This window comes from Oncorhynchus keta, chromosome 10 (assembly GCF_023373465.1).
Source record: "Oncorhynchus keta strain PuntledgeMale-10-30-2019 chromosome 10, Oket_V2, whole genome shotgun sequence".
NCBI classification, from domain to species: Eukaryota; Metazoa; Chordata; class Actinopteri; order Salmoniformes; family Salmonidae; genus Oncorhynchus; species Oncorhynchus keta.
Genome location: NC_068430.1, coordinates 55,166,474 through 55,193,938, shown reverse-complemented (window position 1 = coordinate 55,193,938; position 27,465 = coordinate 55,166,474). Strand labels below are relative to the sequence as shown.

Genomic DNA, 27,465 nt, shown 5'->3' with positions numbered 1-27,465 from the left:
TCCAATAGTGCATTGGTATCTAACAATTAACAACAATAAAAGTAAAATAAATATATAAATATTAGATTGTGCAATGTCATAGAGGCATTGAATAAAATACAGTTGATTAGAATACAGTATATACATATGAGATGAGTAAAGCAGTATGTAAACAATATTTATACATTGTTAAAGTGACTAGTGTTCCATTATTCAAGTGGTCAGTGATTCCAAGTCTAGGTATATAGCGCAGCAGCCTCTATTGTGCTGCCATATATTGCTAGCCGGGTGGAAGGCCTTCCTGTGACATCCGGTGCTGTAGGTGTCCTGGAGGGTAGGTAATTTGCACCCGGATGTGTTGGGCAGACTGCACCACCCTCTGGAGAGCCCTGCAGTTGCGAGCTGTGCAATTGCTGCGCCAGTGTGATACAGCCCGACAGGATGTTCTCAATGGTGCATCTTTAAAGGTTTGTGAGGGTTTTAAAGGCCAAGCCATATTTCTTCAGCTTGCTGAGGTTGAAGAGGTATGGTTGCGCCTTCTTCACCACACTATCTGTGTAGGTGGACAATTTCAGATCGTCAGTGATGTGTACGCCGAGGAACTTGAAGCGTTCCACCTTCTCCACTGCATTCCCATCGATGTGGATAGGCAAGTGCTCCCTCTGCTGTTTCCTGAAGTCCAAAATCAGCTGCTTTGTTTTGTTGACGTTGAGTGAGAGGTTATTTTCCTGGCACCACTCTCCCAGGGCCCTCACCTCCTCCCTGTAAGCTATATCGTCATTGTTGGTAATCAGGCATATTACTGTTGTGTCGTCTTTGATTGAATTGGAGGCGTGCGTGGCCACGCAGTCATGGGTGAACAGGGAGTAGAGGAGAAGGCTAAGCACGGACCCTTGTGGGGCCCCTGTGTTGAGGATAAGTGGAGGTGTTACCTACCTTCACCACCTGGGGACGGCCCGTCAGGAAGTCCAGGACCCAGTTGCACAGGGCGGGGTTCAGACCCAGGGCTCGGAACTTAATGATGAGCTTGGAGGGTACTGTAGGGTTGAAGTGCTCTGATGTGCACTGTCAACTGTGGGACCTTTATATAGACAAGTTTGTGCCTTTCCAAATCATGTCCAATCAATTTAATTTACCACAGGTGGACTCCAAGTTGTAGAAACATCTCAAGGATGATCAAATTTCGAGTTTCATAGCAAAGGGTCTAAATACAAAAATGTCTAAACCTGTTTTCGCTTTGTCATTGTGAGGTATTGTGTGTAGATTGATGAGGGAAAAAATACATGTAATTTATTTTAGAATAAGGCTGTAACGTAACAAAATGGGGGGGAAAGTCAAGGTGTCTGAATACTTTTCGAATGCACTGTATACATCTCTCTATATATACCTCCATATCCTCTATTGCGTTCTCTCTCTCTCTCTCTCTAACCTTCCCCTCCATCTCTCTATATATATCCCCATATCCTCTATTGCGTTCTCTCTCTCTCTACCTTCCCCTCCATCTCTCTATATATATCTCCATATCCTCTATTGCGTTCTCTCTCTCTCTACCTTCCCCTCCATCTCTCTATATATATCTCCATATCCTCTATTGCGTTCTCTCTCTCTCTACCTTCCGCTCCATCTCTCGCTATATATATCTCCATATCCTCTATTGCGTTCTCTCTCTCTCTACCTTCCCCTCCATCTCTCTATATATACCTCCATATCCTCTATTGCGTTCTCTCTATCTCTACCTTCCCCTCCATCTCTCTATATATACCTCCATATCCTCTATTGCGTTCTCTCTCTCTCTACCTTCCCCTCCATCTCTCTATATATATCTCCATATCCTCTATTGCGTTCTCTCTCTCTCTACCTTCCGCTCCATCTCTCTATATATATCTCCATATCCTCTATTGCGTTCTCTCTCTCTCTACCTTCCGCTCCATCTCTCTATATATATCTCCATATCCTCTATTGCGTTCTCTCTCTCTCTCTACCTTCCCCTCCATCTCTCTATATATCTCCATATCCTCTATTGCGTTCTCTCTCTCTCTACCTTCCGCTCCATCTCTCTATATATATCTCCATATCCTCTATTGTGTTCTCTCTCTCTCTCTCTACCTTCCCCTCCATCTCTCTATATACCCCTCCATCTCTCTATATATATCTCCATATCCTCTATTGTGTTCTCTCTCTCTACCTTCCCCTCCATCTCTCTATATACCCCTCCATCTCTCTATATATACCTCCATATCCTCTATTGCGTTCTCTCTCTCTCTACCTTCCCCTCCATCTCTCTATATATATCTCCATATCCTCTATTGCGTTCTCTCTCTCTCTACCTTCCCCTCCATCTCTCTGTCCATCCCTCACTCCCTGTCCCCCTCCCTGTTCTTGTTTCTGGTCTTCTCTTTCCGACTCCGTTTCGTTTCATATCACCCCTCTTCACATTTTTCCCTGACATGTTTTCATTCCAGTCATCTGCATTGTGTCTAAAACTAAGATTAGAGTTAGTCTAATTTAGTCTAATCACGAAACGGCAGAGATGAGTTTATATGGGTATAATATCATTCCCCTGTACTCAGTTAGGGTCAGTATGTTCCTGTGGCTCCTTTTTACTGTACATTGTGGTCCACTGATATTGACGTGTGTGCAGTAGTCTGTAAAACAACAGCGCTTAACCATATGGTATTGATTTCTTAAAACTGGTACACAGCTTATGTGCGTGTGACTGAGGCCTCTTCATTCCAGACTCTCAAGGACACACACACAGAAGAAAACACACACACACACACACACACACACACACACACACACACACACACACACACACACACACACACACACACACACACACACACACACACACACACACACACACACACACACACACACACACACACACACACACACACACACACACACACACACACACACAAAGACAATTCCCTGTTCCTGTTGTGTCATGCTGATGGCAGAGTCAGGATTTGGCTTTAGCAGCATGAATCCATGACCCCATCCTGCCTGGTGTCAACATGACAGGCTGGTGGTGTAATGGTGTGGGGAATGTTTTCCTAGTACACGTTAGGTCCCTTGAGACTAATTGAGCAATGTGTGAATGTCACACCTTGTAGAATTTAGGCTGTTCTGGAGGCAAAAGGGAGTCCAGTACAATACCAGTGTGTGTATGTGTCTGTATGGGACAGTGTTCATTTTGTGCTTGCTGCTTTTGTAAATGTATATTGGCTTGTGTTTTTCTATCTTCACATTTGTTCGTAAGTATATGGAATGAAGAGGAGGCCTTTGTGCATTCAGTAAACGCCTGTCTAATTGCCAGCTAGGGAGGGAGACGTAATCTGGTGTTTATTTTGGCCCAACTCTACCCCTGTACTCCTCCCTCCCTCCCTTTCTCAGATGAGGAGGGATGGTGTGGCAGTGTACCCTCTAGTTGTAACAATAAACAGATCGAATTGAAAAATGTTAATAGATTGTTAGTCATAAACAGGCTTAACAAGTGTGAAATACCAAACAGAATCAATTATGACATACGGGCTGTAATTCTCTCCAATGTGTGCAGTGCGCACTTGCTCACTTACTGCGCCTCATTCATTGAACATCGATGACTACATACATTCTGTATTATCACAGGTTGTGAAGTATAGTATACGGCACGTTTCAGTGTAGGACTACAAAGCAGTTTAGACAGATTAATTTCTGCCTCTCTGGGACATGATGCAGTTTGTATATCCGTGTAGTGCATATATCTGTGTGTGTGACAGTCTGGCATCATGCCCCACTGGTCTGTCATGTGGAAGCTGAAATCTGTGATGACAGCATGACTGCAGCAGTATTTCCTGTCCAGCTGTTGAGCGAGATCGAGAGAGAGAGATACCCTTTTCAGCAGTGGTCACCAACCTTTTCTGAGTCGAGATTACTTTGAGTCAAAATCCAAGCCCGAGATTTACCACTCAGGTTTAATTTTAAACATGACTTTAAAAAAACGTAAGCCTAGGCCTTAATAGTTCTGTAGCAATGAGGTTTGTGCAGTAGGCTATAGGCCCAATACATTATCACTGCATTTTGGCTATGACTGAATTGCCCTGTCTGTTATTCTTCTCAGACCATTAAAAAAAATTATACATTTGTTTTATTACTAGTGAGGCACAGTTGAGTGAGCATAATTAGCTGAGGGCCTGCATCTGATGGTCAGTCAGAGGGAGGGAAAGAGCAGCAGTGATAGCTTTGATGCTACCAACTTAGGACACTAAAGAGGCCTTTCTACTGACTCTGAAAAACACAGAAAGAAAGTTGCCCAGGGTCCCTGTTCATCTGCGTGAACATGCCTTAGGCATGCTGCAAGGAGGCATGAGCACTGCAGATGTGGCCAGGGCAAGAAATTGCGATGTCCTTACTGTGAGACGCCTAAGACAGCGCTACAGGGAGACAGGACGGACAGCGGATCGTCCTCACAGTGGCAGACCACGTGTAACAACACCTGCACAGGATCGGTACGTCCGAACATCACACCTGCAGGACAGGTACAGATGGCAACAACAACTACCTGAGTTACACCAGGAACGCACAATTCCTCCATCAGTGCTCCGACTATCTGCAATAGGCTGAGAGATGCTGGACTGAGGGCTTGTAGGCCTGTTGTAAGGCAGGTCCTCACCAGACATCACTGGCAACAACGTAGCCTATGGGGAAAAAACCCACCGTCACTGGACCAGACAGGACTGGCAAAATGTGTTCCTCACTGACGAGTCACGGTTTTGTCTCACCAGGGGTGATGGTCGGATTCGCGTTTATCGTCGAAGGAATGAGCATTACACTGAGGCCTGTACTCTGGAGCGGGATCGAGGTGGAGGGTCCGTTGTGTTCTGGGGCAGTGTGTCACAGCATCATCGGACTGAGCTTGTTGTCAATGCAGGCAATCTCAACGCTGTGCGTTACAGGGAAGACATCCTCCTCCCTCATGTGGTACCCTTCCTGCAGGCTCATCCTGACATGACCCTCCAGCATGACAATGCCACCACACACAGAACGAGCAGTATGGCTGATTTTCTGTAAGACAGGAATGTCAGTGTTCTGCCATGGCCAGTGAAGAGCACTGATTTCAATCCCATTGAGCACGTCTGTTGGATTGGAGGGTGAGGGCTAGGGACATTCCCCCCAGAAATGTCCGGGAACTTGCAGGTGCCTTGTTGGAAGAGTGGGGTAACATCTCACAGCAAGAACTGGCAAATCTGGTTCAGTCCATGAGGAGGAGATGCACTGCAGTACTTAATGCAGCTGGTGGCCACACCAGATACTGACTGTTACTTTTAAAAAATTGCATTTATTTAACCTTTAACTAGACAAGTCAGTTGAGAACAAATTTTTATTTACAATGACGGCCTACACCGGCCAAGCTCAGACGACGCTGGGCCAATTGTGCGCCGCCCTATGGAACTCCCAATCACAGCCGGTGATACAGTCTGGATTCGAATCAGGTTGTCTGTAGTGACGCCTCTAGCTGAGATGCAGTGCCTTAGACCACTGCGCCACTTGGGAGCTATTGATTTTGACCCTCCCCCCTTTGTTCAGGGACACATTATTCAATTTCTGTTCGTCACATGTCTGTGGAACTTGTTCAGTTTATGTCTCAGTTGTTGAATAAATACAAATATTTACACATGTTAAATTTGCTGAAACTAAACGCAGCTCACAGTGAGAGGACATTTCTTTTTTTTAATGAGTTTATATGGGCGTTGGTTAAATTGTGATTTTAATGAATGGATCGAAGGCATATTTCTTTCCTGTGAGCGCAGAAAGGTTTTTAGCAGAGAGGTAGGAATGGACTCACTGCTCCATGAGCGGAATTTCCAACCACACCGCTCACATGCTCTGCACCCGACTCACTGTTTCTCCACTCTCCCTCCTCTGAGAAAAAGGGGGCAGTTTTCCGGTTGATTTTTTAAAAAACTCAAGTCGTTTTGCATTATTTCTGCCTCGTGCACCAATTCATGTTGTTACTCCTATGACCAAAGAAAGTGAAATATTCCTCGATATTTAAAAAAAAAACAAGCTTATAAAAACACTTTCCTGTTTGTGGCGTGAGTGGAAGTAGGGAGAACGCGCATTTTGTGGCTTATAAAAGTGTTGAACAAAGTGTTGACAGTGCCGAATAACTTAAACCTTAACTCATAACATAGCAGCTCTTTGCTGTATTCATTGAATCACTCTCTAGTCATCGCGATCGACCGGTTGGTGACCACTGCTTTACAGACATCGAACACCACTACAGTAACGTGTCGATAGTGACATCTGATAACCTTCAGACAATTTTAATGAGTGCCGCCCACGTCTGTACCCTTTAAGACAGCAGAATTCTGCTACAGCAAAGAAGGTTCTGTACTGTTTCCCTGATGACAATACATGTTGCTTATTGATGTGCTGTGTTGTGTTTATGGTAGTGATGGATGTTAGTCCCACTTCAGAAGCGGCATTCCTTTACAGACATGTAAAATGCTTGTTCACTGGCTCCAGAGAAGGTTTTGTGTCGGGCATTTAAAATGCCGTAGTGTACCCTTACGGTCAAACATGCCTTAACCAAGGCTCTTTCAAGGTGGCACATTCCGCATGTCTGAAAAGGGTAAGAAAGAGTTCCAAAATTGATCAGAAGCTGCTGAACAAAAATGTATCCTACAAATATTTAAATGTACATGTTTTACATTGAAAAGAAAAGAAAGGAAAACTGCAAGGCTGAATGGGAGACAAAACAAGCAACAAAAGAAGAAAATAAGTTTGAAAAAATTAGCTAAAATTAGCTAACGGAGCAAAGAACAGAGAGATCCTTGATGAAAACCTGCTCCAGAGCGCTTAGGAGCTCAGGCCGACAGTACAACGACCCTAAGCACACAGCCAAGACAATGCAGGAGTGGCTTGGGGACAAGTCCCTGAATGTCCTTGAGTGGCCCAGCAAGAGCCCGGACTTGAACCAGATCGAACATCTCTGGAGAGACCTGAAAAAAACTGTGCAGCGACGCTTCTCATCCAACCTGACAGAGCTTGAGAGGCTCTACAGAGAAGAATGGCAGAAACGCCCCAAATACAGTGGGCCAAGCTTGTAGCGTCATACCCAAGAAGACTCGAGGCTGTTATCTCTACCAAAGGTGCTTCAACAAAGTGCTCAGTGAAGGGTCTGAATAATTATGTAAATGTGATATTTCCATTTCATTTTTTCCATTTCTTATCCTTTTTTTCGTTTGTCATTATGTGGTATTGTGTGTAGATTGATGAGGGGGGGACTATTTACTACATTTTAGAATAAGGCTATAATGTAACAAAGTGGAAAAAGTGAAAGGGTCTGAATACTTTCCGAATGCACTGTATCATTCTTATTTCTATCGTTTTGAACTGTACAACTTCATTAATGTGTTCCCTCTCTCTTTATGCCTCTTTCTCAGCAGGGGTCCACTAAGTCCCTGTCCCATAAGAAGAGGATCTTCCTTCCCAGGTACCAAATACGTTTTATATATTGTAGTTAAGGACTTGATTCAATCAATAGCAGAGAGTGATAAATGAGGCCAGTGATTTAATCGGGTTTAAGTTGTCTGTCTCTCCGACAGATTTCCATCATATGGACGTTTTGGAGATGTCCGCTTCAAACAGAAGCATGTCTGTTCTGCCAAATAAATGTCCAAATAATTGTATTCTCAAATAAATACATATCTGTTACATTGTACTGCACTGACATGCATGATTTAGGCTGACACTCCGATGTTCAGCTGAAGGGAACTAAATATTATATAACACGCACCACTAGGGCGCTCAACTCAAATCGCGGTGTAGCCTACTGTAGCTACTAGCAAAGTAATTCAAAGTTTATACTTTATTAGTTAAGATGTAGCTTTCCGGTGCTGCTATTTTTGTAATGTTATTAAAACAAAATCAGACAACCCCATAGTGGAATAGTTGACCTATTTACCTACACAGCTTGTTGTTGTGTGTTCTATGAGAGATCAATATTCATCCCGAGGCACATCCAATTTACAAGATCTGTGAAATCAAATAAAGTTTTATTGGTCGCAAAACATACAGTGCCACCAGAGATTCTGGGTTCGAGCCCAGGCTCTGTCGCAGCTGGCCGCGACCGGGAGGCCCATGGGGCGACGCACAATTGGCCCAGCGTCGTCCGGGTTTGGCCGGCAGCAATATCCTTGTCTCATCGCGCACTCACGACTCCTGTGGCGGCCCGGGCGCAGTGCACTCTGACCAGTGCGCCAGGTGTACGGTGTTTCCTCCGACATATTGGTGTGGCTGGCTTCAAGAAGCAGTGCGGCTAGGTTGGGTTGTGTTTCGGAGGATGCGTGGCTCTCGACGTTCGCCTCTCCCGAGTCCGTATAGGAGTTGCAGCGATGAGAAAAGACTGTAACTACTACTAATTGGATACCATGAAATGAAAGGAGAAAAAAGGGGTTAGAAGAAAACAGACATCTAAACACAATATCCTATAATGACAAAGCAAATTCAGACCCTTTGCTATGAGATTTGAAATTGCCATTATGTGCATCCTGTTTCCATTGATCATCCTTGTGATGATTCTTCAACTTGATTGGAGTGCACCTGTGGTAAATTCAATTGATTGGAAAGGCACCCACCTCAGTCCCACAGTTTACAGCGCATGTCAGAGCAAAAACCAAGCCATGACGTTAAAGAAATGATCCGTAGAGCTCTGAGACAGGATTGTGTTACCCGTGGTGCCAACACATTTCTGACGAATTGAAGGTCCCCAAGAAAACAGTGGCCTCCGTCATCAACGTACAGAGAAATCCTTGATCCTTGATGAAAACCTGCTCCAGAGCGCTCAGGACCTCAGACTGGGGGTCAATGACAATGCATGAACCAAGACAATGCATGAGTGGCTTGGGGACAAGTCTCTGAATGTCCTTGAGTGGTCCAGGCAGAGCCCGGACTTGAACCAGATCGAACATCTCTGGAGAGACCTGAAAACACCTGTGCAACGACACGCCACATCCAACCTGACGGGGCTTGAGAGGATCAGCGGAGAAGAATGGGAGAAACTCCCCAAATACAGGTTTGCTAGGCATACCCCTGAAGACTCGAGGCTGTAATCGCTGCCAAAAGTGCTTCAACAAAGTACGGAGTAAAGGATCTGAATACTTACGTAAACGTGATATTTTAGTTAAAGATGTAGTTTGAACTTGTTTTTGCTTTGTCATTATGGGGTATTGTGTGTAGATTGATGAGGGAAAACAATTTTATAGTAAGGCTGTAAATTAACAAAATGTGGAAAAAGTGAAGGGGTCTGAATACTTCCCCGATGCAATGTATTTATTAGGGATCCCCATTAGCTTCTGCCAAGCCAGCACAGCCAAGCAGTTTAGTCACCTCAACTTGCTCAATTTCCACATCATTCGATACGAGACGTAGTTGAGGTTTAGGGTTTAGTGAATGATATATCCCAAATACAATGCTTTTAGTTTTGTAAATTTTTAGGACTATCTTATTCTTTGCTACCCATTCCGATACTAACTGCAGCTCTTTAAGTGTTGCTGTCATTTCTGTCGCTGTAGCAGCTGTATAGTGTTGAGTCGTCCGCATACATAGACACACTGACCTTACTCAAAGCCAGTGGCATGTCGTTAGTAAAGATTTTAAAAAACAAGGGGCCTAAACAGCTACCCTGGGGAATTCCTGATTCTACCTGGATTATGTTTGAGAGGCTTATATTAATGATTCTACCTGGATTATGTTTGAGAGGCTTATATTAAAGAACACCCTCTGTGTTCTGTAAGACAAGTAACTCTTTATCCACATTTTAGCAGGTGGTGTAAAGCCATAACACATACGTTGAAGAATCTCAAATATAAAATATATTTCGATTTGTTCATCACTTGGTTACTACATGTGTTATTTCATAGTTTTGATGTCTTCACTATTATTCTATAAAGTAGAAAATAGGAAAAAGAAAGAAAAATCCTTGAATGTGTCCAACCTTTTGACTGGTACTGTATGTATGTGTGTGTGCGATGGGATGTATAGACAGGATATGGATAGAATATGTAGTATATCTGAAGAGTAGTATGTATTGCAATGGTTAAATAGGATAGGCCTTGACTAGAATACAGTATATATGTATGAAGTGGGTAAAAACAGTATGGAAACATTGTTAAAGGGACCAGTGTTCCATGACTATGTACATAGAGTAGCAGCCTCTAAGGTGCATGTTAGAGTAACCAGGAGGTAGCCGCCTAGTGACAATGACTGAAGTTGTGGGCAGAGTACCGGGCGGAGGCCAGCTAGTGGTGACTATTTAGCAGTCTGATGGCCTTGAGATAGAAGCTGTTTTTCAGTCTCTCGGTCCAAGATTTGATGCACATATACTGACCTCGGGTGGCTGATGTCGTTGATGATCTTCTTGGCCTTGGCGTGACACCGGGTGCTGTAGGTGTCCTGGAGGGCAGTATGCCCCCAGTGAAGCATTGGGCAGACCGCACCACCCTCTGGAGAGCCCTGCGGTTGCGGGCGGTGCAGTTGCCGTACCAAGCGGTGATACAGCCCGACAGGATGCTCTCAATGGTGCATCTGTAAAAGTTTCTTAGGGTCTTAGGGGCCAAGTCGAATTTCTTCAGCCTCCTGAGGTTGAAGAGGCGCCTTCTTGACCACACTGTCTGTGCGGGTGGACCATTTCAGATTATCAGTGATGTGTACGCCAAGGAACTTGAACCTTTTCACTTTCTCCACTGCGGCCTCGTCTGTGTATGGGGCGTGCTCCCTTTGCTCTCTCCTGAAGTCCATGATCAGCTCCTTTGTTTTGATGAGGTAGAGTTTATTTTTCTGTCACCGCTCCGAATAGGAAGGGAAACATGTATTCTGAGGTCCAAGCAGTCACAGGTGTCGTGTCCAATAGGCTAAATGGAATTTAACTTGCCATATAATTACTCCTGTTTATACAAAAAAATACATTAAATCCACCAGAGAGCATGATTTAGGCACAGAAGATCATTAGCTTCTTTTTTTTTTTATATATCTTTTTAAAAATAGCTGTGGATTGTTTTAAATCGCCATGGTATAAGCACGCAATTTGGGTAAATAGCTGATTGTTGATTTGCGGCTGTTGGCGAAAAGCATCTAAAATAGGCCCAAGCCTATCGTAGTATTTCAAGATACGGTGGCTGGGGAAAAAAGAGAGGAGACAAAGAAAAAACAAACGGGTCTTTTAGTTAGGCTATCAAAATCCTGAACTCGCAATAGGTTATTGAGCTAACAGTAGCTTATCGTATTGGCACTATAGCCGATGGCATCGGCCATATCACCGGTGAGTGCGCATATTCACTGTCTATCATTGGGCGAGTCCGTGCTCCTGGAAAGCTTTTTTTGGGGACAATAATTTCCTACTCCAGGGTAGATGGACATCATAGTCTACAACATGTCTCCCATTTTCATAGGCCTTGATTAGATGGTTGCGTTCAAAGACCAGGCAGTTTTTTGTTGATCTTAGTTTGTTCGTGTTAGCAGAGTAGCCTACCCTGTAACTTTTGTGCTATTAAAGTTATGCTATTGTCTTCAGTCATGGAATAAAAGTGGCATGGAATTGCATGAAATATGTTTATAAAAGGCCATATTCTTTTCTCATATTTCTCTTGGCTCCTCCTAAAACATTTCCCTCGAGCTAGGGCTGAGCTTTGGATGTGTGCTAAGAAAGGAGAGGAAAAGCAGAACGGTATTTTTTTTGTTGCTAACAGTGAGTCAGTTCCCACTGGGCACAACTGGTTGAATCAAGGTTGTTTCGATGTAATCTGTGAACGTATTGTGATGTGGAATCTATGTGCAAAATATATTGGATTTTGAAAAAGTGTAATTAAAATAAATTGTTGTTTTGAGGGTGAAAGTTCAACATAGACAAACCTTGTACGAAATATGGTGAATTTGTACCTTCAAAACAACGTCAGATCTTCAATGTTCTATCCAACGTCAGAAAAAAAAACTAGACCGGGAAGTACCTCCTAGTGGAGACTTGACCTATCTGCAGCTACCCTTTGGCCTCCCACCCAGGGTTTTAACCAAGCCCAGCCATGATATTTGTCTCTGACTATTACCATTGTGCAACCATAAGAGATCTCCTCTTAAAAACAAAATAGATTCACTGTTGTTATCGAAGTCATTCCAAAAGGTAGGTTTAACAGTGCAAATGAAATGTGACCATACACTCATATCATGAACAATTCTCTTTAGGCCTAGATATCTTTTGCAGTCATCAACGGCCATTGTTCCAATTCAACTAAAAATAGACAATACAATAGGCCTATGGTTTCCAGCTCCAAATGTAATGATATTGAATTGTGTTTGGTTGTCAAAGCAACAACATTTGAACATTCGAAGGAGATGTATTAGGTTGTAGACTTTGGTTGGCCAGACCTGCACTTCCTCCATTTGACCCTTTCACAGCCATCAAACTCTTAACTGTTTTAAAGTCATTCCTCTTGCAACTGAGTTAGGAAGGACACCTGTATCTTTGCAGTGACTGGGTATATTGATACACCGTCCAAAGTGTAATTAAAACCTTCACCATGCTCAAAAGGGATATTTAATGCTTTCACCCATCTACCTATAGGTGCCCTTTGCTAGGCATTGGAAAACCTCCCTGGTATTTGTGGTTGAATCTGTCTGAAATTCACTGCTCGGCTGAGGGACCTTACAGATAGTGGTATGTGTGGGGTACAGACATTGCGGTAGTCATTCAAAACACTATTATTGCACACCGGGTGAGTCCATGTAATTTATTGCTAGGCTTGCCAAATCAAGGGGGTTGAAGACCTAATGACTCGAGACATTTCAACTTTTCATAATTGAATTCATTTGTCATAAAAAAAAAACATCATTCCACTTTGACATGATGGGGCCAATGACGACAAAATCTCAATTGAATCATTTTAAATACAGGCTGTAACACAACAACATATGGAAGAAGGGTGTGAATACTTTCTGAAAGCACTGTAGTTTTAACTGCAATCCAAGTCATTTGGTTCTGCTATTAGATGAAGCACAGTGATCATTACATTCATTCATCTGTTGTATAAATAAACAAAATATCTGACATTGTTTTCCCATTTGAACTTTGCTGTGCTTTTAAATGGTTGAAAGTGCAACCATGGTTGCTCGCCTAAACCACTAGCATGGTTTAGGCGCAGCTGAGCAACAGAGCTCTTGAAGGGGCAATGGCATCTTAAAAGGGCAATGACATACTTTGTAATACAATAATTATTAATAATATATGTTTTAATCATGATTCATTCTAATAACAATCAGGATGTCCAATGGGGGTAATGGGGTAAATGCAGATGGAAAAGCACCATGCTTCAACCTATGTATGTATAGCCCCTAAGCTGCATCTGTTGTGCTACAGGTGATAATGCTTATTGCTAATGGCACAACTGATAATGCAAACCATGCATAGGCTATATGCATGGTCCAATATGTTAAAATAATTTTGGGGTCATTATGGAGGTGAATTTTATATTTTAGATGGTTTCAGGTAAATTTTATTTTCATTCATTTTGGAGTAGAATGTTATTTTAAAAAGGCACCAGAAGTGAGCTCCTCAGTCCTTCTACAGAGAAATTATTCTGGGATGGACCCTGGACCCACTAAGAAAGGGGACTGGAATTGGTTAAATACGCATTTACAAAATTATCCTCATTCCCTAAAAGCATGATGGTTATGATTTTTTTTTACGTGAAAGGTGAGGTTAACTTGGCCCCAGACAATTGATCTGAGACCGTATTAAGTTTTTGCTTTGACCACAGAATAGAATAAATTATAGAGATGAACTGACTGCTCTCTCTCTCTCTCTCTCTCTCTCTTTCTCTATTTCTCTCTTTCTCTCTTTCTCTCTTTCTCTCTTTCTCTCTTTCTCTCTTTCTCTCTTTCTCTCTTTCTCTCTGTCTCTTTTTCTCTCTTTCTCTCTTTCTCTCTTTCTCTCTTTCTCTCTTTCTCTCTTTCTCTCTGTCTCTCTGTCTCTCTGTCTCTGTCTCTTTCTCTCTGTCTCTTTCTCTCTGTCTCTTTCTCTCTGTCTCTTTCTCTCTGTCTCTTTTCTGTCTCTCTCTGTCTCTTTCTCTCTGTCTCTTTCTGTCTCTTTCTCTCTCTCTTTCTCTCTGTCTCTTTTTCTCTCTCTTTTTTTTTTCTCTCTCTCTCTTTTCTCTCTCTCTCTTTTTCTCTCTCTCTTTTTCTCTCTCTCTCTCTTTTTCTCTCTCTCTCTCTCTTTTTCTCTCTCTCTCTCTCTCTTTCTCTCTCTCTCTCTCTCGCTCTCTCTTTTTCTCTCTCTTCTCTCTTTTCTCTCTCTCTCTCTCTTTTTCTCTCTCTCTCTCCTCTCCTCTCTCCTCTCCTCTCCTCTCCTCCAGGAGTAAGAGTGGGGAGTGTGCGATGGAGAGAGTGATGGCGAGGCACTATGACTTTGACCTCACCTACATCACTGAGAGGATCATCTCTGTTTTCTTCCTGCCCGATCTGGAAGAACAATGTTACCGCGGCAACTTACAGGAAGTGGCTGCCATGCTCAAGTCCAAACACCAAGACAAGTTCCTGGTGAGTTGGGGGGGGGATGAGTATTGTACTTGGAGAAAGGCAATTCACTCGTCCAAAATGTGAACGTTCAGGGACCAAACATAACAAAGTAGACCGAAACAGGTAAAGACTACCTGGGGATTTGTCCAATGAGAAACACTCGTTTTTATTTTCCGTTACAAAACGTTTTAAAACTTTTTCCATTGCGTGTACTAATGTACATGACTTTGGTGCTGGGTACATCAATTGATACATATGACTAACAAGAAGCCTGTATATTATTGTGGCTACCAAAAGTTAGTTAATTGTCGGTCAGCCAGGGGTGGGATGACACAACCTTCGGGGCTCGATGTACAGTAGGTGCAGGCTGTTGCTCCAGCCAAACAGTAACACACCTTTAACAACTTATCATAGTCCTCAATCAAGGCTTTGAGTTTTAAAATTAGGTTACTGCTGGACTGGAGCAAAATCCTGCACCCACACTGGCCCTCACAAGTTAAGGTTGTCCACATCCGGGCACATATTCACGGAGTGTCTCAGAGTAGGAGTGCTGATCTAGGATCCGGGCCCCCCTGTCCATGTAATCTTATTCATTATGATCCAAAAGGCAAAACTGATCCTAGATCAGCACTCACTGCTCTGAGTATGGGCCCTGGTCTGAATGGAGATGAAAGGAGACAATTTGTTGAATGATAAAGTAAAAAATATATATATATATCTGTTGCCAAGACTGGTTTCTCCCCTAAATGTTAATAAAACGAAAAAAGATGTTTGTTCGTGGTCCGTGAACAACGCTATTTTCTATCATAACGATTACTAACCATTGAGCTTGCGCCATCTTCCATTACTCTTTCATATAGTTAGCAAGTGACAATTGTTCATTCTTAGGGCCCGGTTGGGTATATTAACTATGTTACTGTAACAAAAGGTCATTGTTTTGTTCCACCCAGCACTTTAATGTAATGTTTTGTGCATATTATGTCAGACAACTTGTGGTCAATGTTGAGACAACGGTGTGTGGTGGTTGTGTGCTTACTGGGTGTGACATTGTTGATTTCCCCTTCTCTTTGTCTCAATGTCTGCTTCTCCCAGCTCTTAAACCTTTCTGAGAAGCGTCATGACATCACCAGACTCAACCCCAAGGTAGGATGACCACCATAGAGATGCAATATACCAGTAATTGAGTGTGTGAGGACCGCACTCCAGAGCGCCACTAGTAAAGTGCTCTCAAATCCTGGTTACGATCACTGCTTCCCATAGAAGATTTATCCAGAGATGGATAACTTCACTGTGTGTGCCAAACTCAGGTTGAAGACTTCGGTTGGCCAGACCTGCACGCCCCACCCCTGGACAAGATCTGTGCCATGTGTAAGGCCATGGAGACCTGGCTCACCTCTGACCCCTGCAACGTGGTCGTCCTGCACTGCAAGGTCAGGGGAGAGGCTGTACTGTTGCGTTGCTGCTGTTTGCATTGTTTGTTCTGGTCAAATATGTCCAGTTGTCCTACATAGCTCTCTTTTTCTATCTTTCCTCCTCTTCTCTCTCACAGGGAAACAAGGGGAGGACGGGGGTCATCGTGGCGGCCTACATGCACTACAGCAAGATCTCCGCAGGGTATGCGATGACTGTGTGCGCGGGCGTTTGTGTGCACATATGCACACTGTCAGTCATGTTGATGCCGCACGTGGGTACACTTGTACAGAGAGTTCTTGATGCTATGTTTGTGTCTATGCAGGGTGGACCAGGCCCTGACCACTCTGGCCATGAGGAAGTTCTGCGAAGACAAAGTGTCCTCCTCGCTGCAGCCCTCTCAAAGCAGGCAGGAGAATCGCTCTTTTTTTTTTTAACGTCACGCCACTTTTATGTCATGCCATCTTCCCAACTGTTCTCCTCGTCTTTGTATGTTGCAGCTAGGTTGTCACCTGTTTGAGTATGCACCGTCCCTCTTAATTCTAAACGCCCCAATCTCGCTCTCTCTCTCTCTTCTCCTCCCCAGGTATATCTACTACTTTGGGGGTCTGCTGTCGGGGGCGATCAGGATGAACAGCAGACCTCTGTTCCTCCACCAGGTCCTCATCCCCAGCCTGCCCAACTTCCAGGCAGCAGGAGGGGGTCAGTGTCCCACTGTCCTCCTGTACAATGTGATGTAGCAGTGTTCACTACACTGTCAAATCTGAGTTGTTTCAAGTCTGTAGCCAGTATACACTTCCTCAAAATAGTCCGAATTAATGTAAGATTAAGAAACTCAAGAAATCTGTCATTAATTTTGCCGAGGTTATTTTGCCGTCCTGCGATTTTACATCCAACTAAGATGTTGGGTGCATTATTTCTCAACAAAAGAAATGTGCATGAACTTGTTGTCTCACACTGAATGACAACAAAGACTTTCTTGAAGAATCCCTAATGTTAAACAACCGACGATGGGGCGTTGACTTCGGCAAGACATTTTTTTTGTGCTGGAAAAACCCTTACCGAAGTCCAAAACGAACAAAAACTTTAACAAATGTTGTCATAATATATGCACTATCTCTTCCGAACTGTTTCGGCTGGGAACCATGCGAACGCCTTTTAAGAAGTACTAACATTAGTATTTTTAGAATTTGCAACTACAATTCCTTTCACTTCAAACCACTTTTGGGGGGTTAGATTACCTCCACTTCTTCTTTTAATGACCTCACATCAGCATAATCTTTCTCCCCCTGCGGTCTCTCCAATCCTTCATTCCTACGCCTACTCGCTTTCTGTGCAGGTTACTATCCTTTCCTGAAGATCTACCAGTCTCTACAGCTGGTCTACACATCAGGCATCTAGTGAGTTAATTATGTTGTTAATACCATATGGTCAGTACATTTCTCACTGTGCTCCCTTTCCACCTCCAGACACAGTAGGTACTTGGGTACATGTGTGCTGGTCTGTGTTTATTCCAACTGAACATTGTTTGCCTGTGTTTTACTACCTTGGGGGTGTGTTTTACAGATGATCGAATGTGTTTTGACTATGTTCACGTCTCTCTCTGTGTAGCGACCCCCAGGGCTCCAGGGCGAGAAAGCTGTGTGTGACACTCGAGCCGGCGCTACTGCTGAAGGGGGACATCGTGGTGAGTGTTTAACAAAATGGACACACTAGTCATCACTCAACTAGTCAACTAGCCAACTCAACTCCTCTCCGTCTTCATTTACCAGTCCCGTCTCCTTTTCTCTTTGACCCTTTCAACAGCTAGAGTCTGTAAAGCTTCAGTCATGGATCCACTTTCAGGCATATTATCCTCCATGTTGCAACCAAATATTCCATTACAATAACGTCATTTGAACTAGAATGTAATTGCCTACGTCTCAAACACAGTGTCTGTGTAAATAATAGTGTGGCCACTTAATCGCTCTCTGTGTTTCTCTTCCTTGTCTCTGTCTCCAGGTGAAGTGCTATCACCGGCGGCCGCGTGGCTCAGAGAGGGAGGCTGTGTTCAGGCTGCAGTTCCACACCTGTACGGTGCACGGGGCTCAGCTGTGGTTCGGCAAGGGAGAGCTAGACCTAGCCTGTGCAGGTAGGTACCAGGGGTTGGATTGGTCAGCAGTATACCACCCAGAATCCCACTGATGGTCTTCCTCTGAAGGTAAGCAGGGTTGGTCCTTCTCTGTCCCTGGATGGAAGAGCAGATGCTTCTGGAAGTGGTGTTGGGGGGCCAGTGGGGGGCCAGTAAGAGGCAATCTTTCCTCTGGTCTAAAAACATATACCAATGCCCCAGGGCAGTGATTGGGGACATTGCCCTGTGTAGGGTGCCGTCTTCCGGATGGGACATTAAACAGGTGTCCTGACTCTCTGTGGTCACTAAAGATCCAATGGCACTTGTAGGGTGTCCTGGCTAAATTCCCAATCTGGCCCTCATACCATCATGGCTACTTAATCATCCCCAGCTTCCAATTGGCTCATTCATCCCCCTTCCTCTCCCCTGTAACTAGTCCCCAGGTTGTTGCTGCAAATAAGAATGTAGTCTCAGTCATCTTACCTGGTAAAATAAGATTTAAATAAAAGTAAATCAAATAAGAGGTGAATGTCTGGGAGTTTAGAGAGAAGGGAATGGTTGTGTTTCAGGACGAAGTGCAATAGCTCATTATCTGAAGCAGTCAGACAGACACACACAAGTGCAAATTCTCACTAGCTCGCACACTCACACAGACACACCCACACAGAAATCTGACTCAGAAAATGCTAAATTGTTAGGATTACATTATTTAACAAATATTTTCTTATTGCATATTGCCATAAAAATTAACAACGTATCAGCAAACGTATACCTACCAATATTCTAACTTATACCTCAGAAGCAGAGAGGAAGCCCATCTCCACTGCCAACTCCAACACTCCCGGTATGGCCTCCAGTTTCTCCATCTCATCAGAAAAGAGCCTCTGCTCGTCAAAGCTCCCATGCTGCCTTTTCCACTACTACTTCTTCCTCAGTCAGACAAGGGGCCTCTCCAAGTCAGGCCTCTACATCAGCTCCCTGTAGTAGAATGATTGACACTGTCAGAAGTAATCGTAAAAGGAATGGATGTTGTACTGGAGTATGTGGATACCGCTGAAGTCGGAAGTTTACATACACCTTAGCCAAATACATTTAAACTATTTTTTCCACAAATCCTGACATTGAATTCTTGTAAAAAAAATCCCTGGCTTAGGTCAGTTAGGATCACCACTTTATTTTAAGAATGTGAAATGTCAGAATAATAGTAGAGAATCGTTTATTTAAGCGTTTATTTATTTCATCCCATTCCCAGTGGGTCAGTAGTTTACATACACTTAATTAGTATTTGGTAGCATTGCCTTTAAATTGTTTAACATGGGTCAAACATTTCAGGTAGCCTTCTACATGCTTCCCACAATAAGTTGGGTGAATTTTGGCCCATTCCGCCTGACAGAGCTGGTGTAACCGAATCAGGGTTGTAGGACACCTTGCTCGCACTCGCTTTTTCAGTTCTGCCCACAACTTTTCTATAGGATTGAGGTCAGGGCTTTGTGATGACCACTCCAATACCCTGACTTAGTTGTCCTTATGCCCTTTTGCCACAACTTTGGAAGTATGCTTGGGGTCATTGTCCATTTGGAAGACCCATTTGCGACCAAGTTTGAACTTCCTGAATGATTTCTTGAGATGTTGCTTCAATATATCCACATAATTTTCCTACCTCATGATGCCATCTTTTTTGTGAAGTGCACCAGTCCCTCCTGCAGCAAAGCACCCCCACAATATGATGCAGCCACCCCTGTGCTTCACGGTTGGGATGGTGTTCTATGGCTTGCAAAGCCTCCCCTTTTATCCTTCAAACAATTATATTTTTGTTTCATCAGACAAGAGGACATTTCTCCAAATAGTACGATCCTTGTCCCCATGTGCACTTGCAAACCGTAGTCTCTTGTTTTTATGGCGGTTTTGGAGCAGTGGCTTCTTCCTTGCTGGGCGGCCTTTCAGGTTATGTCGATATAGCACTCGTTTTACTGTGGATATAGTTACTTTTAGACCTGTTTCTTCCAGCATCTTCACAAGGTCCTTTGCTGTTGTTCTGGGAGTCATTCGCACTTTTCGCACCATAGTGTGTTCATCTCTAGGAGACAGAACGCATCTCCTTCCTGAGCGGTATGACAGCTGCATGGTCTCATGGTGTTTATAATTGCATACTATTGTTTGTACAGATGTATATGGTATCTTAAGGCATTTTGAAATTGCTCCCAAGAATGAACCAGGCTTGTGGAGGTCTACAATTCTTGGTCTTGGCTGATTTCTTTTGATTTTCCCATGATGTTAAGCAAAGAGGCATTGAGTTTGAAGGTAGGCCTTGAAATACATCCACAGGTAGACCTCCAATTGACTCAAATGAGGTCAATTAGCCTATCAGAACCTTCTAATGCCATGACATCCTTTTATGGAATTTTCCAAGCTGTTTATAGGCACAGTCAGCTTAGTGTATGTAAACTTCTGACCCACTGGAATTGTGATACAGTGAATTATAAGTGAAATAGTCTGTCTGTAAACAATTGTTTGAAAAAGTAAGTGTCATGCTCAAAGTAGATGTCATAACCGACTTGCCAAAACTTTGTTAACAAGAAATTTGTGGAGTGGTTGAAAAACGAGTTTTAAATGACTCACGCCTAAGTGTATGTAAAAGTCATACTTCAACTGTATGTGTACCAGAAGTCCTGGTACTGCTCCATGTAAAACCCTGGGAGACTGGGGTCGGCTGCCTGCACTGGTACAGAATAGAGCAAGGGAGAGGTAGCTGGACGCACTAACTGAGCTGTTGAACACGTGCTGAGTTGCACAACAGTCTCCCTCCCATGCAGCAAAGACTGTCTGGACTGGACTCGGCGGGGGCCTGGGGCTAGAAGGGAGACTGAAGGTCTGTACTGTAGATATGACATCTGAGGCAGCAGGCGGGTGAATCATCCCAATGTACAGTACCAGTCAAAAGTTTGGACACACCGACTCATTCAAGGGTTTTTCTTTATTTGTACTGTTTTCTACAATATCGAATAATAGAGAAGGCATAAATGGAATCATGTAGCAACCAAAACAGTGTTATATTTGAGATTCTTCAAAGTAGCTCCCTTTGCCTTGATGATCGCTTTGCACACTCTTGGCATTCTCTCAACCATCTTCATGAGGTAGTCACCTGGAATTCATTTCAATTAAATAACAGGTGTGCCTTGTAAAAAGTGTATTTGTGAAATTAATGGATTTGAGCCAATCAGTTGTGTTGTGACAAGGTAGGGGGGGTATACAGAAGATAGCCATTTTTGGTAAAAGACCATATTATGGCAAGAACAGCACAAATAAGCAAAAATAAATGACAGTCCATCGTTACTTTAAGACATGAAGGTCAGTCAATCCGGAAAATTTCATGAACTTTGAAAGTTTCTTCAGTCGCAAAAACCATCAAGCGCTATGATGAAACTGTCTCTCATGAGGACCGCCACAGGAAAGGAAGACCCAGAGTTACCTCTACTGCAGAGGATAAGTTCATTAGAGTTAACTGCAACTCAGATTGCAGCCCAAAAAAATGCTTCACAGAGTTCAAGTACAGACACATCTCAACATCATCTGTTCAGAGGAGACTGTGTGAATCAGTCCTTCATGGTCGAATTGCTGCAACGAAACCACTACTAAAGAACACCAATAAGAAAAAGAGTCTTGCTTTGGCCAAGATGAGCAATGGACGTTAGACCGGTGAAAATCTGTCCTTTTTGGTCTGATCAGTCCAAATTTGAGATTTTTGGTTCCAACCGCTATGTCTTTATGAGACGCAGAGTAGGTGAACAGATTATCTCTGCATGTGTAGTTCCCACCGTGAAGCATGGAGGAGTTGGTGTGGGGGTGCTTTGCTGGTGACACTGTCAATGATATATTTAGAATTCAAGGCAACTTACCAGCATGGCTACCACAGCATTCTGCAGCGATGCGCCATCCCATCTGGTTTGCGCTTAGTGGGACTGTCATTTGTTTTTCAACAGGGCAATGACCCAACACATCTCCAGGCTGTGTAAGGGCTATTTGACCAAGAAAGAGAGTGATGGAGTGCTGCATCAGATGACCTGGCCTCCACAATCACCCAATCTCAACCCAATTGAAATGGTTTAGGATGAGTTGGACCGCAGAGTGAAGGAAAAGCAGGCAACAGGTGCTCAGCATATGTGAGAACTCCTTCAAGACTGTTGGAATAGCATTCCTCTTGAAGCTGGTTGAGAGAATGCCAAGAGTGTGCAAAGATGTCAAGGCAAAGGGTGGCTACTTTGAAGAATGTAAAATATAAAATATATTTTGATTTGATTAACATTTTATTTTTATTACTACGATTCTATTTGTGTTGTTTCATGATTTTAATATCTTCACTATTATTCTACAATAAGGAAAATAGTAAAAATAAAGAAAACCCCTTGAATGAGTAGGTGTGTCCAAACCTTTGACCGGTAATTAAAAGTTTATGTTAAAAATGTGTGATTTTAAGAGTGAAAACTGGAAAAAAACCTAAATGGAGAAAATGAAATGTGGGGAAAAAATTATTGATTCAATGAAATAGAATGGGCTGCCATCTTTGATTAGGATGTCTTAACATTCTAACATGACAATTCAATTTGTCATTAGTCATTACAGATTTTTAAAAGCAAGCCCTGTTTTCATTTCAAGTTGACGTATTTTAAATATAATTCAAGAGTAGATATTTCAAAACATGTTTTATCTTGTAACATGTTGTTTATTCCAACAGATAAAATTACTTGTTCTAAAAAAATAAATTATGATAAATATCTGCGTTCCGCCAGAATCTGTTTCCTTGAAATGGTTCAATTCACATCGTCTACCTCCAAATAATTAAAGAGCTCTGCCACGCTAATGCACTAAGAAATAGATATACACATGAAATATAGCCATAGATTAATGAAATCATCATACATGCGTTTAAGATGAAAAGAAAAGCATACATGACATAGGCTATAGCCTGCTGAAGCCCAGGCCGTGAGCAGGCCTACAGGCTCAACCCCCACTCTTCCACTAGCCCAAGCCAATGGCATGTACCAGATGCTCAGCAGGCTCTGCTCACACTTAGTGGTCTGAGGCCAAACCACACGACTAACAACATTGGACACTTTATGGAACAGTTATCAGTTAGAGTTATCTATCCAAAACAGACACGTATGGATTAACCACTTCTCCATTATTTTTGGCTCTATAACAAAGAACAAAAAGCAAAAAAATATACATGATCAAATACAAATCTTAGAATCAACAATTAAAGACTACCAGAACCCACTGGATTATCCAATTACATTGAATGAACTACAGGACAAAATACAAACCCTCCAACCCAAAAAGGCCTGTGGGGTTGATGGTATCCGAAATGAAATGATAAAATATACAGACCACAAATGCCAGTTGGCTGTACTTAAACTCTTTAACATCAACCTTTAGCTCTGGCATCTTCCCCAATTTTTGGAACCAAGAACTGATCACCCCAATCCACAAAAGTGGAGACAAATTTGACCCCAAATAACTACCGTGGAATATGTGTCAACAGCAACATTGGGAAAATCCTCTGCATTATCATTAATAGCAGACTCATACATTTCCTCAGTGAAAACAATGTACTGGGAACATTTCAAATGGCTTTTTACCAAATTACCACATGACAGACCATGTATTCACCCTGCGAACTCGAAAAAAACATACAAATGAAAAGAAAGGCAAAGTTTCTCATGATTTGTTGATTTCAAAAAATCTTTTGACTCAATTTGGCTTGAGGGTCTGCTATACAAATTGATGGAAAGTGGTGTTGGGGAAAAGCATACAACATTATAAAATCCATCGACACGAACAACAAGTGTGCGGTTCAAATTGGCAAAAAAACAACATTTCTTTCAACAGGGCCATGGGGTGAGACCGGGATGCAGCTTAAGCCCCACCCTCGTCAACATGTAAATCAACAAATTGGCGAGGGCACTAGAACAGTCTGCAGCACCCGAGCCTCACCCTACTAGAATCTGAAGTCAAAAGTCTGCTGATGATCTGGTGCTTCTGTCCCCAACCAAGGAGGGCCTACAGCAGCAACTAGATTTTATATTTTACTTTATTTAACTAGGCAAGTTAGTTAAGAACAAAAATCTCCCCTAACCCGGACGACGCTGGGCCAATTGTGCGCCGCTGAACTCCCGATCACGGCCGGTTGTGATACAGCCTGGGATCGAACCAGGGTGTGTAATGACGCCGCTAGCACTGAGATGCAGTGCCTTAGATCGCTGCGCCACTCGGGAGCAAGATATTCGGCACAGATTCTGTCAGACTTGGGCCCTGACAGTAAATCACAGTAAGACAAAAATAATGGTGTTCTAAACAAGGTCCAGTTGACAGGACCACAAATACAAATTCTATCTAGACACCGTTGCCCTAGAGCACATAAACTATAAATACCTCGGCCTAAACATCAGCGCCACAGGTAACTTCCACAAAGCTGTGAACGAGCTGAAAAACAAGGCAAGAAAAGCCTTCTATGCCATCAAAAGGAACATAAAATTTGACATACCAATTAGGATCTGGCTAAAACGAAGAATTAAAAAAATGGGACAAACACCAAATTGAGACTGTGTAAAACATCAAATAATGCAAGCCGATACCCACTAATGATCAAAATCCAGAAAAGAGACCGTTAAATTCTACAACCACCTAAAAGGAAGTGATTCTCAAACCTTCCATAACAAAGCCATCACCTACAGAGAGATGAACCTTGAGAAGAGTTCCCTAAGCAAGCTGGTACTGGGGCTCTGTTCACAAACAGACCCCACAGAGCCTCAGGACAGCAACACAATTAGACCCAACCAAATCATGACAAAACAAAAAGATAATTTCTTGACACATTGGAAAGAATTAACAAATAAACAGAACACACAGTGACAGATTACCTGACCACTGTGACTGACCCAAATGTAAGGAAAGCTTTGACTATGGACAGACTCAGTGAGCATAGCCTTGCTATTGAGAAAGGCCGCCATAGGCAGACCTGGCTCTCAAGAGAAGACATGCTATGTGCACACTGCCCACAAAATGAAGTGGAAACTGAGATGCACTTTCTAACCTCCTGCCAAATGTATGACCATATCAGAGACACATTTCCCTCAGATTACACAGATCCACAACGAATTTGAAAACAAACCCAAGTTAGATAAACTCCCATATCTATTGGCTGAAATACCAGTGTGCCGTCACAGCAGCAAGATTTGTGACCTGTTGCCACAAGAAAAGGGCAACCAGTGAACAAACAACATTGTAAATACAACGCATATTTATGTTTATTTAATTTCCTTTTTCTACTTTAACTATTTGCACATACCATAACATTTAATGTCTGCATTCTTTTGGAACTTTTGTGAGTGTAATGTTTACTGTACATTTTTGTTAATTTCACTTTTGTTTATTTTCTAGTTCACTTGCTTTGACAATGTTAACATATGTTTCCCATGCCACTAAAACCCTGAAATGAGAGAGATTTCTGTGATGTTTATCTCTCTGTAGATGACCGGTTCCCTCCAGATGCCACAGTGGAGTTTATCTTCTCCTACGGCCCAGAGAAAATGAAAGGTTCTCTGCTCGTTTGTGTGCACACAACATACTTATTGTTTTTATATACGTGCGTGCGTGCGTGCGTGCGTGTGTGTTATATCTTATGTCTCTCTCTTCACAGGGCGAGAGTACCGTAAGAATGACCCCTCTGTTACAGTGGACTACAGCACTTCAGACCCTGTGGTGCGCTGGGACTCATATGAGAACTTCAACCTTCACCACCAGGATAGCATTGAGGGTAAGGGTGAAACACGTGTGCACACGCTTTATCACACACACACATAAACCTATACCGCCAGGACACCTCAGAGAGAATACACACACTCACAGCTAACCCTGTATCATTCTCTAATTGTCAGACATCTCCCACACGCGGGGCCCCCTGGATGGCAGTCTGTACGCCCAGGTGAAGAAGCGTCGGGGCCCGGGCTCTGTCGGTGCCTCTGTGGCCTCTCCCAACGGATGCCCCCCAAGGAGCCCCACAAACAAGCCCCCTTCCCAGGCCCAGCCTCAAACCCAGCCCCTTTCCCTCAGCTCCGACTCGGGGCACTCCTCCACCCTCGAGGAACCCCCCCCTCGCCTCCTGCCCCGTCTGGAGAAAGAGAAGGAAGAGATGGACTGTTTTCTGAGGATAGAGGGGGAAGGTGAAGAGAGGGAATGGGTGAGGCAGAGGGACAGGGAGACGGCCATTTTGGATGACAGAGAGTCTGTGCCGGATGGAGGGTCAAGGCGGGAGCAGTGGTCATGTTGTGTTCAAGCTGGCCACGGTCCGAGATGTCAGAGGTGTGGGGAGGCACCGGGTTGGGAGAGGGTGAGAGAGAGGGAGCCATGCCTTGCAAATGGACATTACATGGACCGCTGTAACAGAACCAAGGGGAATCCAAAGAGCCGAACGCTTCCCGCCTTACCCTCCCAGCAGCCTGCGTCTCCTCGCCCTCTCTCGCCCCACCTGGACTTGTGCCATCGCCATAGCGCCCATCCCCTGCCCGAGTTGCCGTGGGAACCACCCCCGCCCCCCTTACCCTGTCTCCATCACCCCTGCTACCCCTACCCCGCCCCTGAACACGTCCACCCACACGCCCACACTCTCCCAGCCTCCAATAGGGTCTTCTGCGGCGGGGAGGAATGTCAGCTCTTTCATTACCCCACCCACGCCCCCCTTTCCACTCGTGTCTCCCACCAATCGCTGCCCTCCAGTCCATATAAGGAGATGTTTTTCAGACCGGCGGCTCCTCCCCCTGGTGGCTGCCCATGTCGGGACTGCACCTGCAGGCGAGGGCACCAATCGGCTTCAGCCAGAGCCTTCCACCCGCTGCACCCGGACCAACCACAGAGCCCACACTGGGCTCGAGGGCGGGACTCTGAGCTGTGGGACAGGGAGGCCGGGTTGAGGCGGGGGAGGGAGGGGCCTTCTCAGCTTTGGGAGGCGGAGAATCTATGGGATGCGGAGCGAGAGGCAGAGATTTGGCAGCGTTCAGTGGGAGGGATGTCGTCCTATAGAGGCCATCACTCCCCTCTGGGTCAAGGTCACGACCCTTCTGTTTTCCTGCTAGGCCCTAACCTGCCTAGGTATCCCAGCCCCCACCCCCTCCTGGACAGCCCCCGTGGCAGCAGTGGGTACCACACCCCTCAACCCCCCCTACACTCCTGCCCCTGCAAGCCCTACCAGCAGGTCTCCCCCTCGGAGAGTCACGGGAGCCGGGGGTACGCCTCGGGGTACCAGTCCCCGTCTGCCTCGCCCCTGCCCCCTGGTGGCACAAACTCTGGTGCCTCCCCCTCAGAACCACCCACCGACCGGCAGCAACAGACTGATGGACACACTGGTAAGTGCATAAGAC

The 27,465-nt window shown here is 44.1% G+C and overlaps 1 protein-coding gene across 6 annotated transcripts in view; it reads left to right on the top strand.

Moving 5' to 3' along the window:
* Nucleotides 1-27,465, top strand: part of LOC118388986 (tensin-2-like) — an 83,113-nt gene that overhangs the window by 35,559 nt on the left and 20,089 nt on the right. For 3 of the 6 annotated variants that reach the window (XM_052527307.1, XM_052527305.1, XM_035778634.2), the window contains 13 exons: nucleotides 7,416-7,462; nucleotides 14,370-14,553; nucleotides 15,625-15,675; nucleotides 15,840-15,962; nucleotides 16,082-16,146; nucleotides 16,268-16,351; nucleotides 16,529-16,644; nucleotides 17,282-17,342; nucleotides 17,554-17,629; nucleotides 17,944-18,073; nucleotides 25,580-25,645; nucleotides 25,749-25,865; nucleotides 25,987-27,450. In XM_052527307.1, coding sequence (XP_052383267.1) covers nucleotides 14,392-14,553; nucleotides 15,625-15,675; nucleotides 15,840-15,962; nucleotides 16,082-16,146; nucleotides 16,268-16,351; nucleotides 16,529-16,644; nucleotides 17,282-17,342; nucleotides 17,554-17,629; nucleotides 17,944-18,073; nucleotides 25,580-25,645; nucleotides 25,749-25,865; nucleotides 25,987-27,450 — 2,515 coding nt within the window. In that variant the 5' untranslated portion in view covers nucleotides 7,416-7,462; nucleotides 14,370-14,391. Of the gene's footprint in view, nucleotides 1-7,412; nucleotides 7,463-14,369; nucleotides 14,554-15,624; nucleotides 15,676-15,839; nucleotides 15,963-16,081; nucleotides 16,147-16,267; nucleotides 16,352-16,528; nucleotides 16,645-17,281; nucleotides 17,343-17,553; nucleotides 17,630-17,943; nucleotides 18,074-25,579; nucleotides 25,646-25,748; nucleotides 25,866-25,986; nucleotides 27,451-27,465 lie in introns of all 6 variants that reach the window. The other 3 variants (XM_052527306.1, XM_052527304.1, XM_035778633.2) reach the window with 1 other exon arrangement.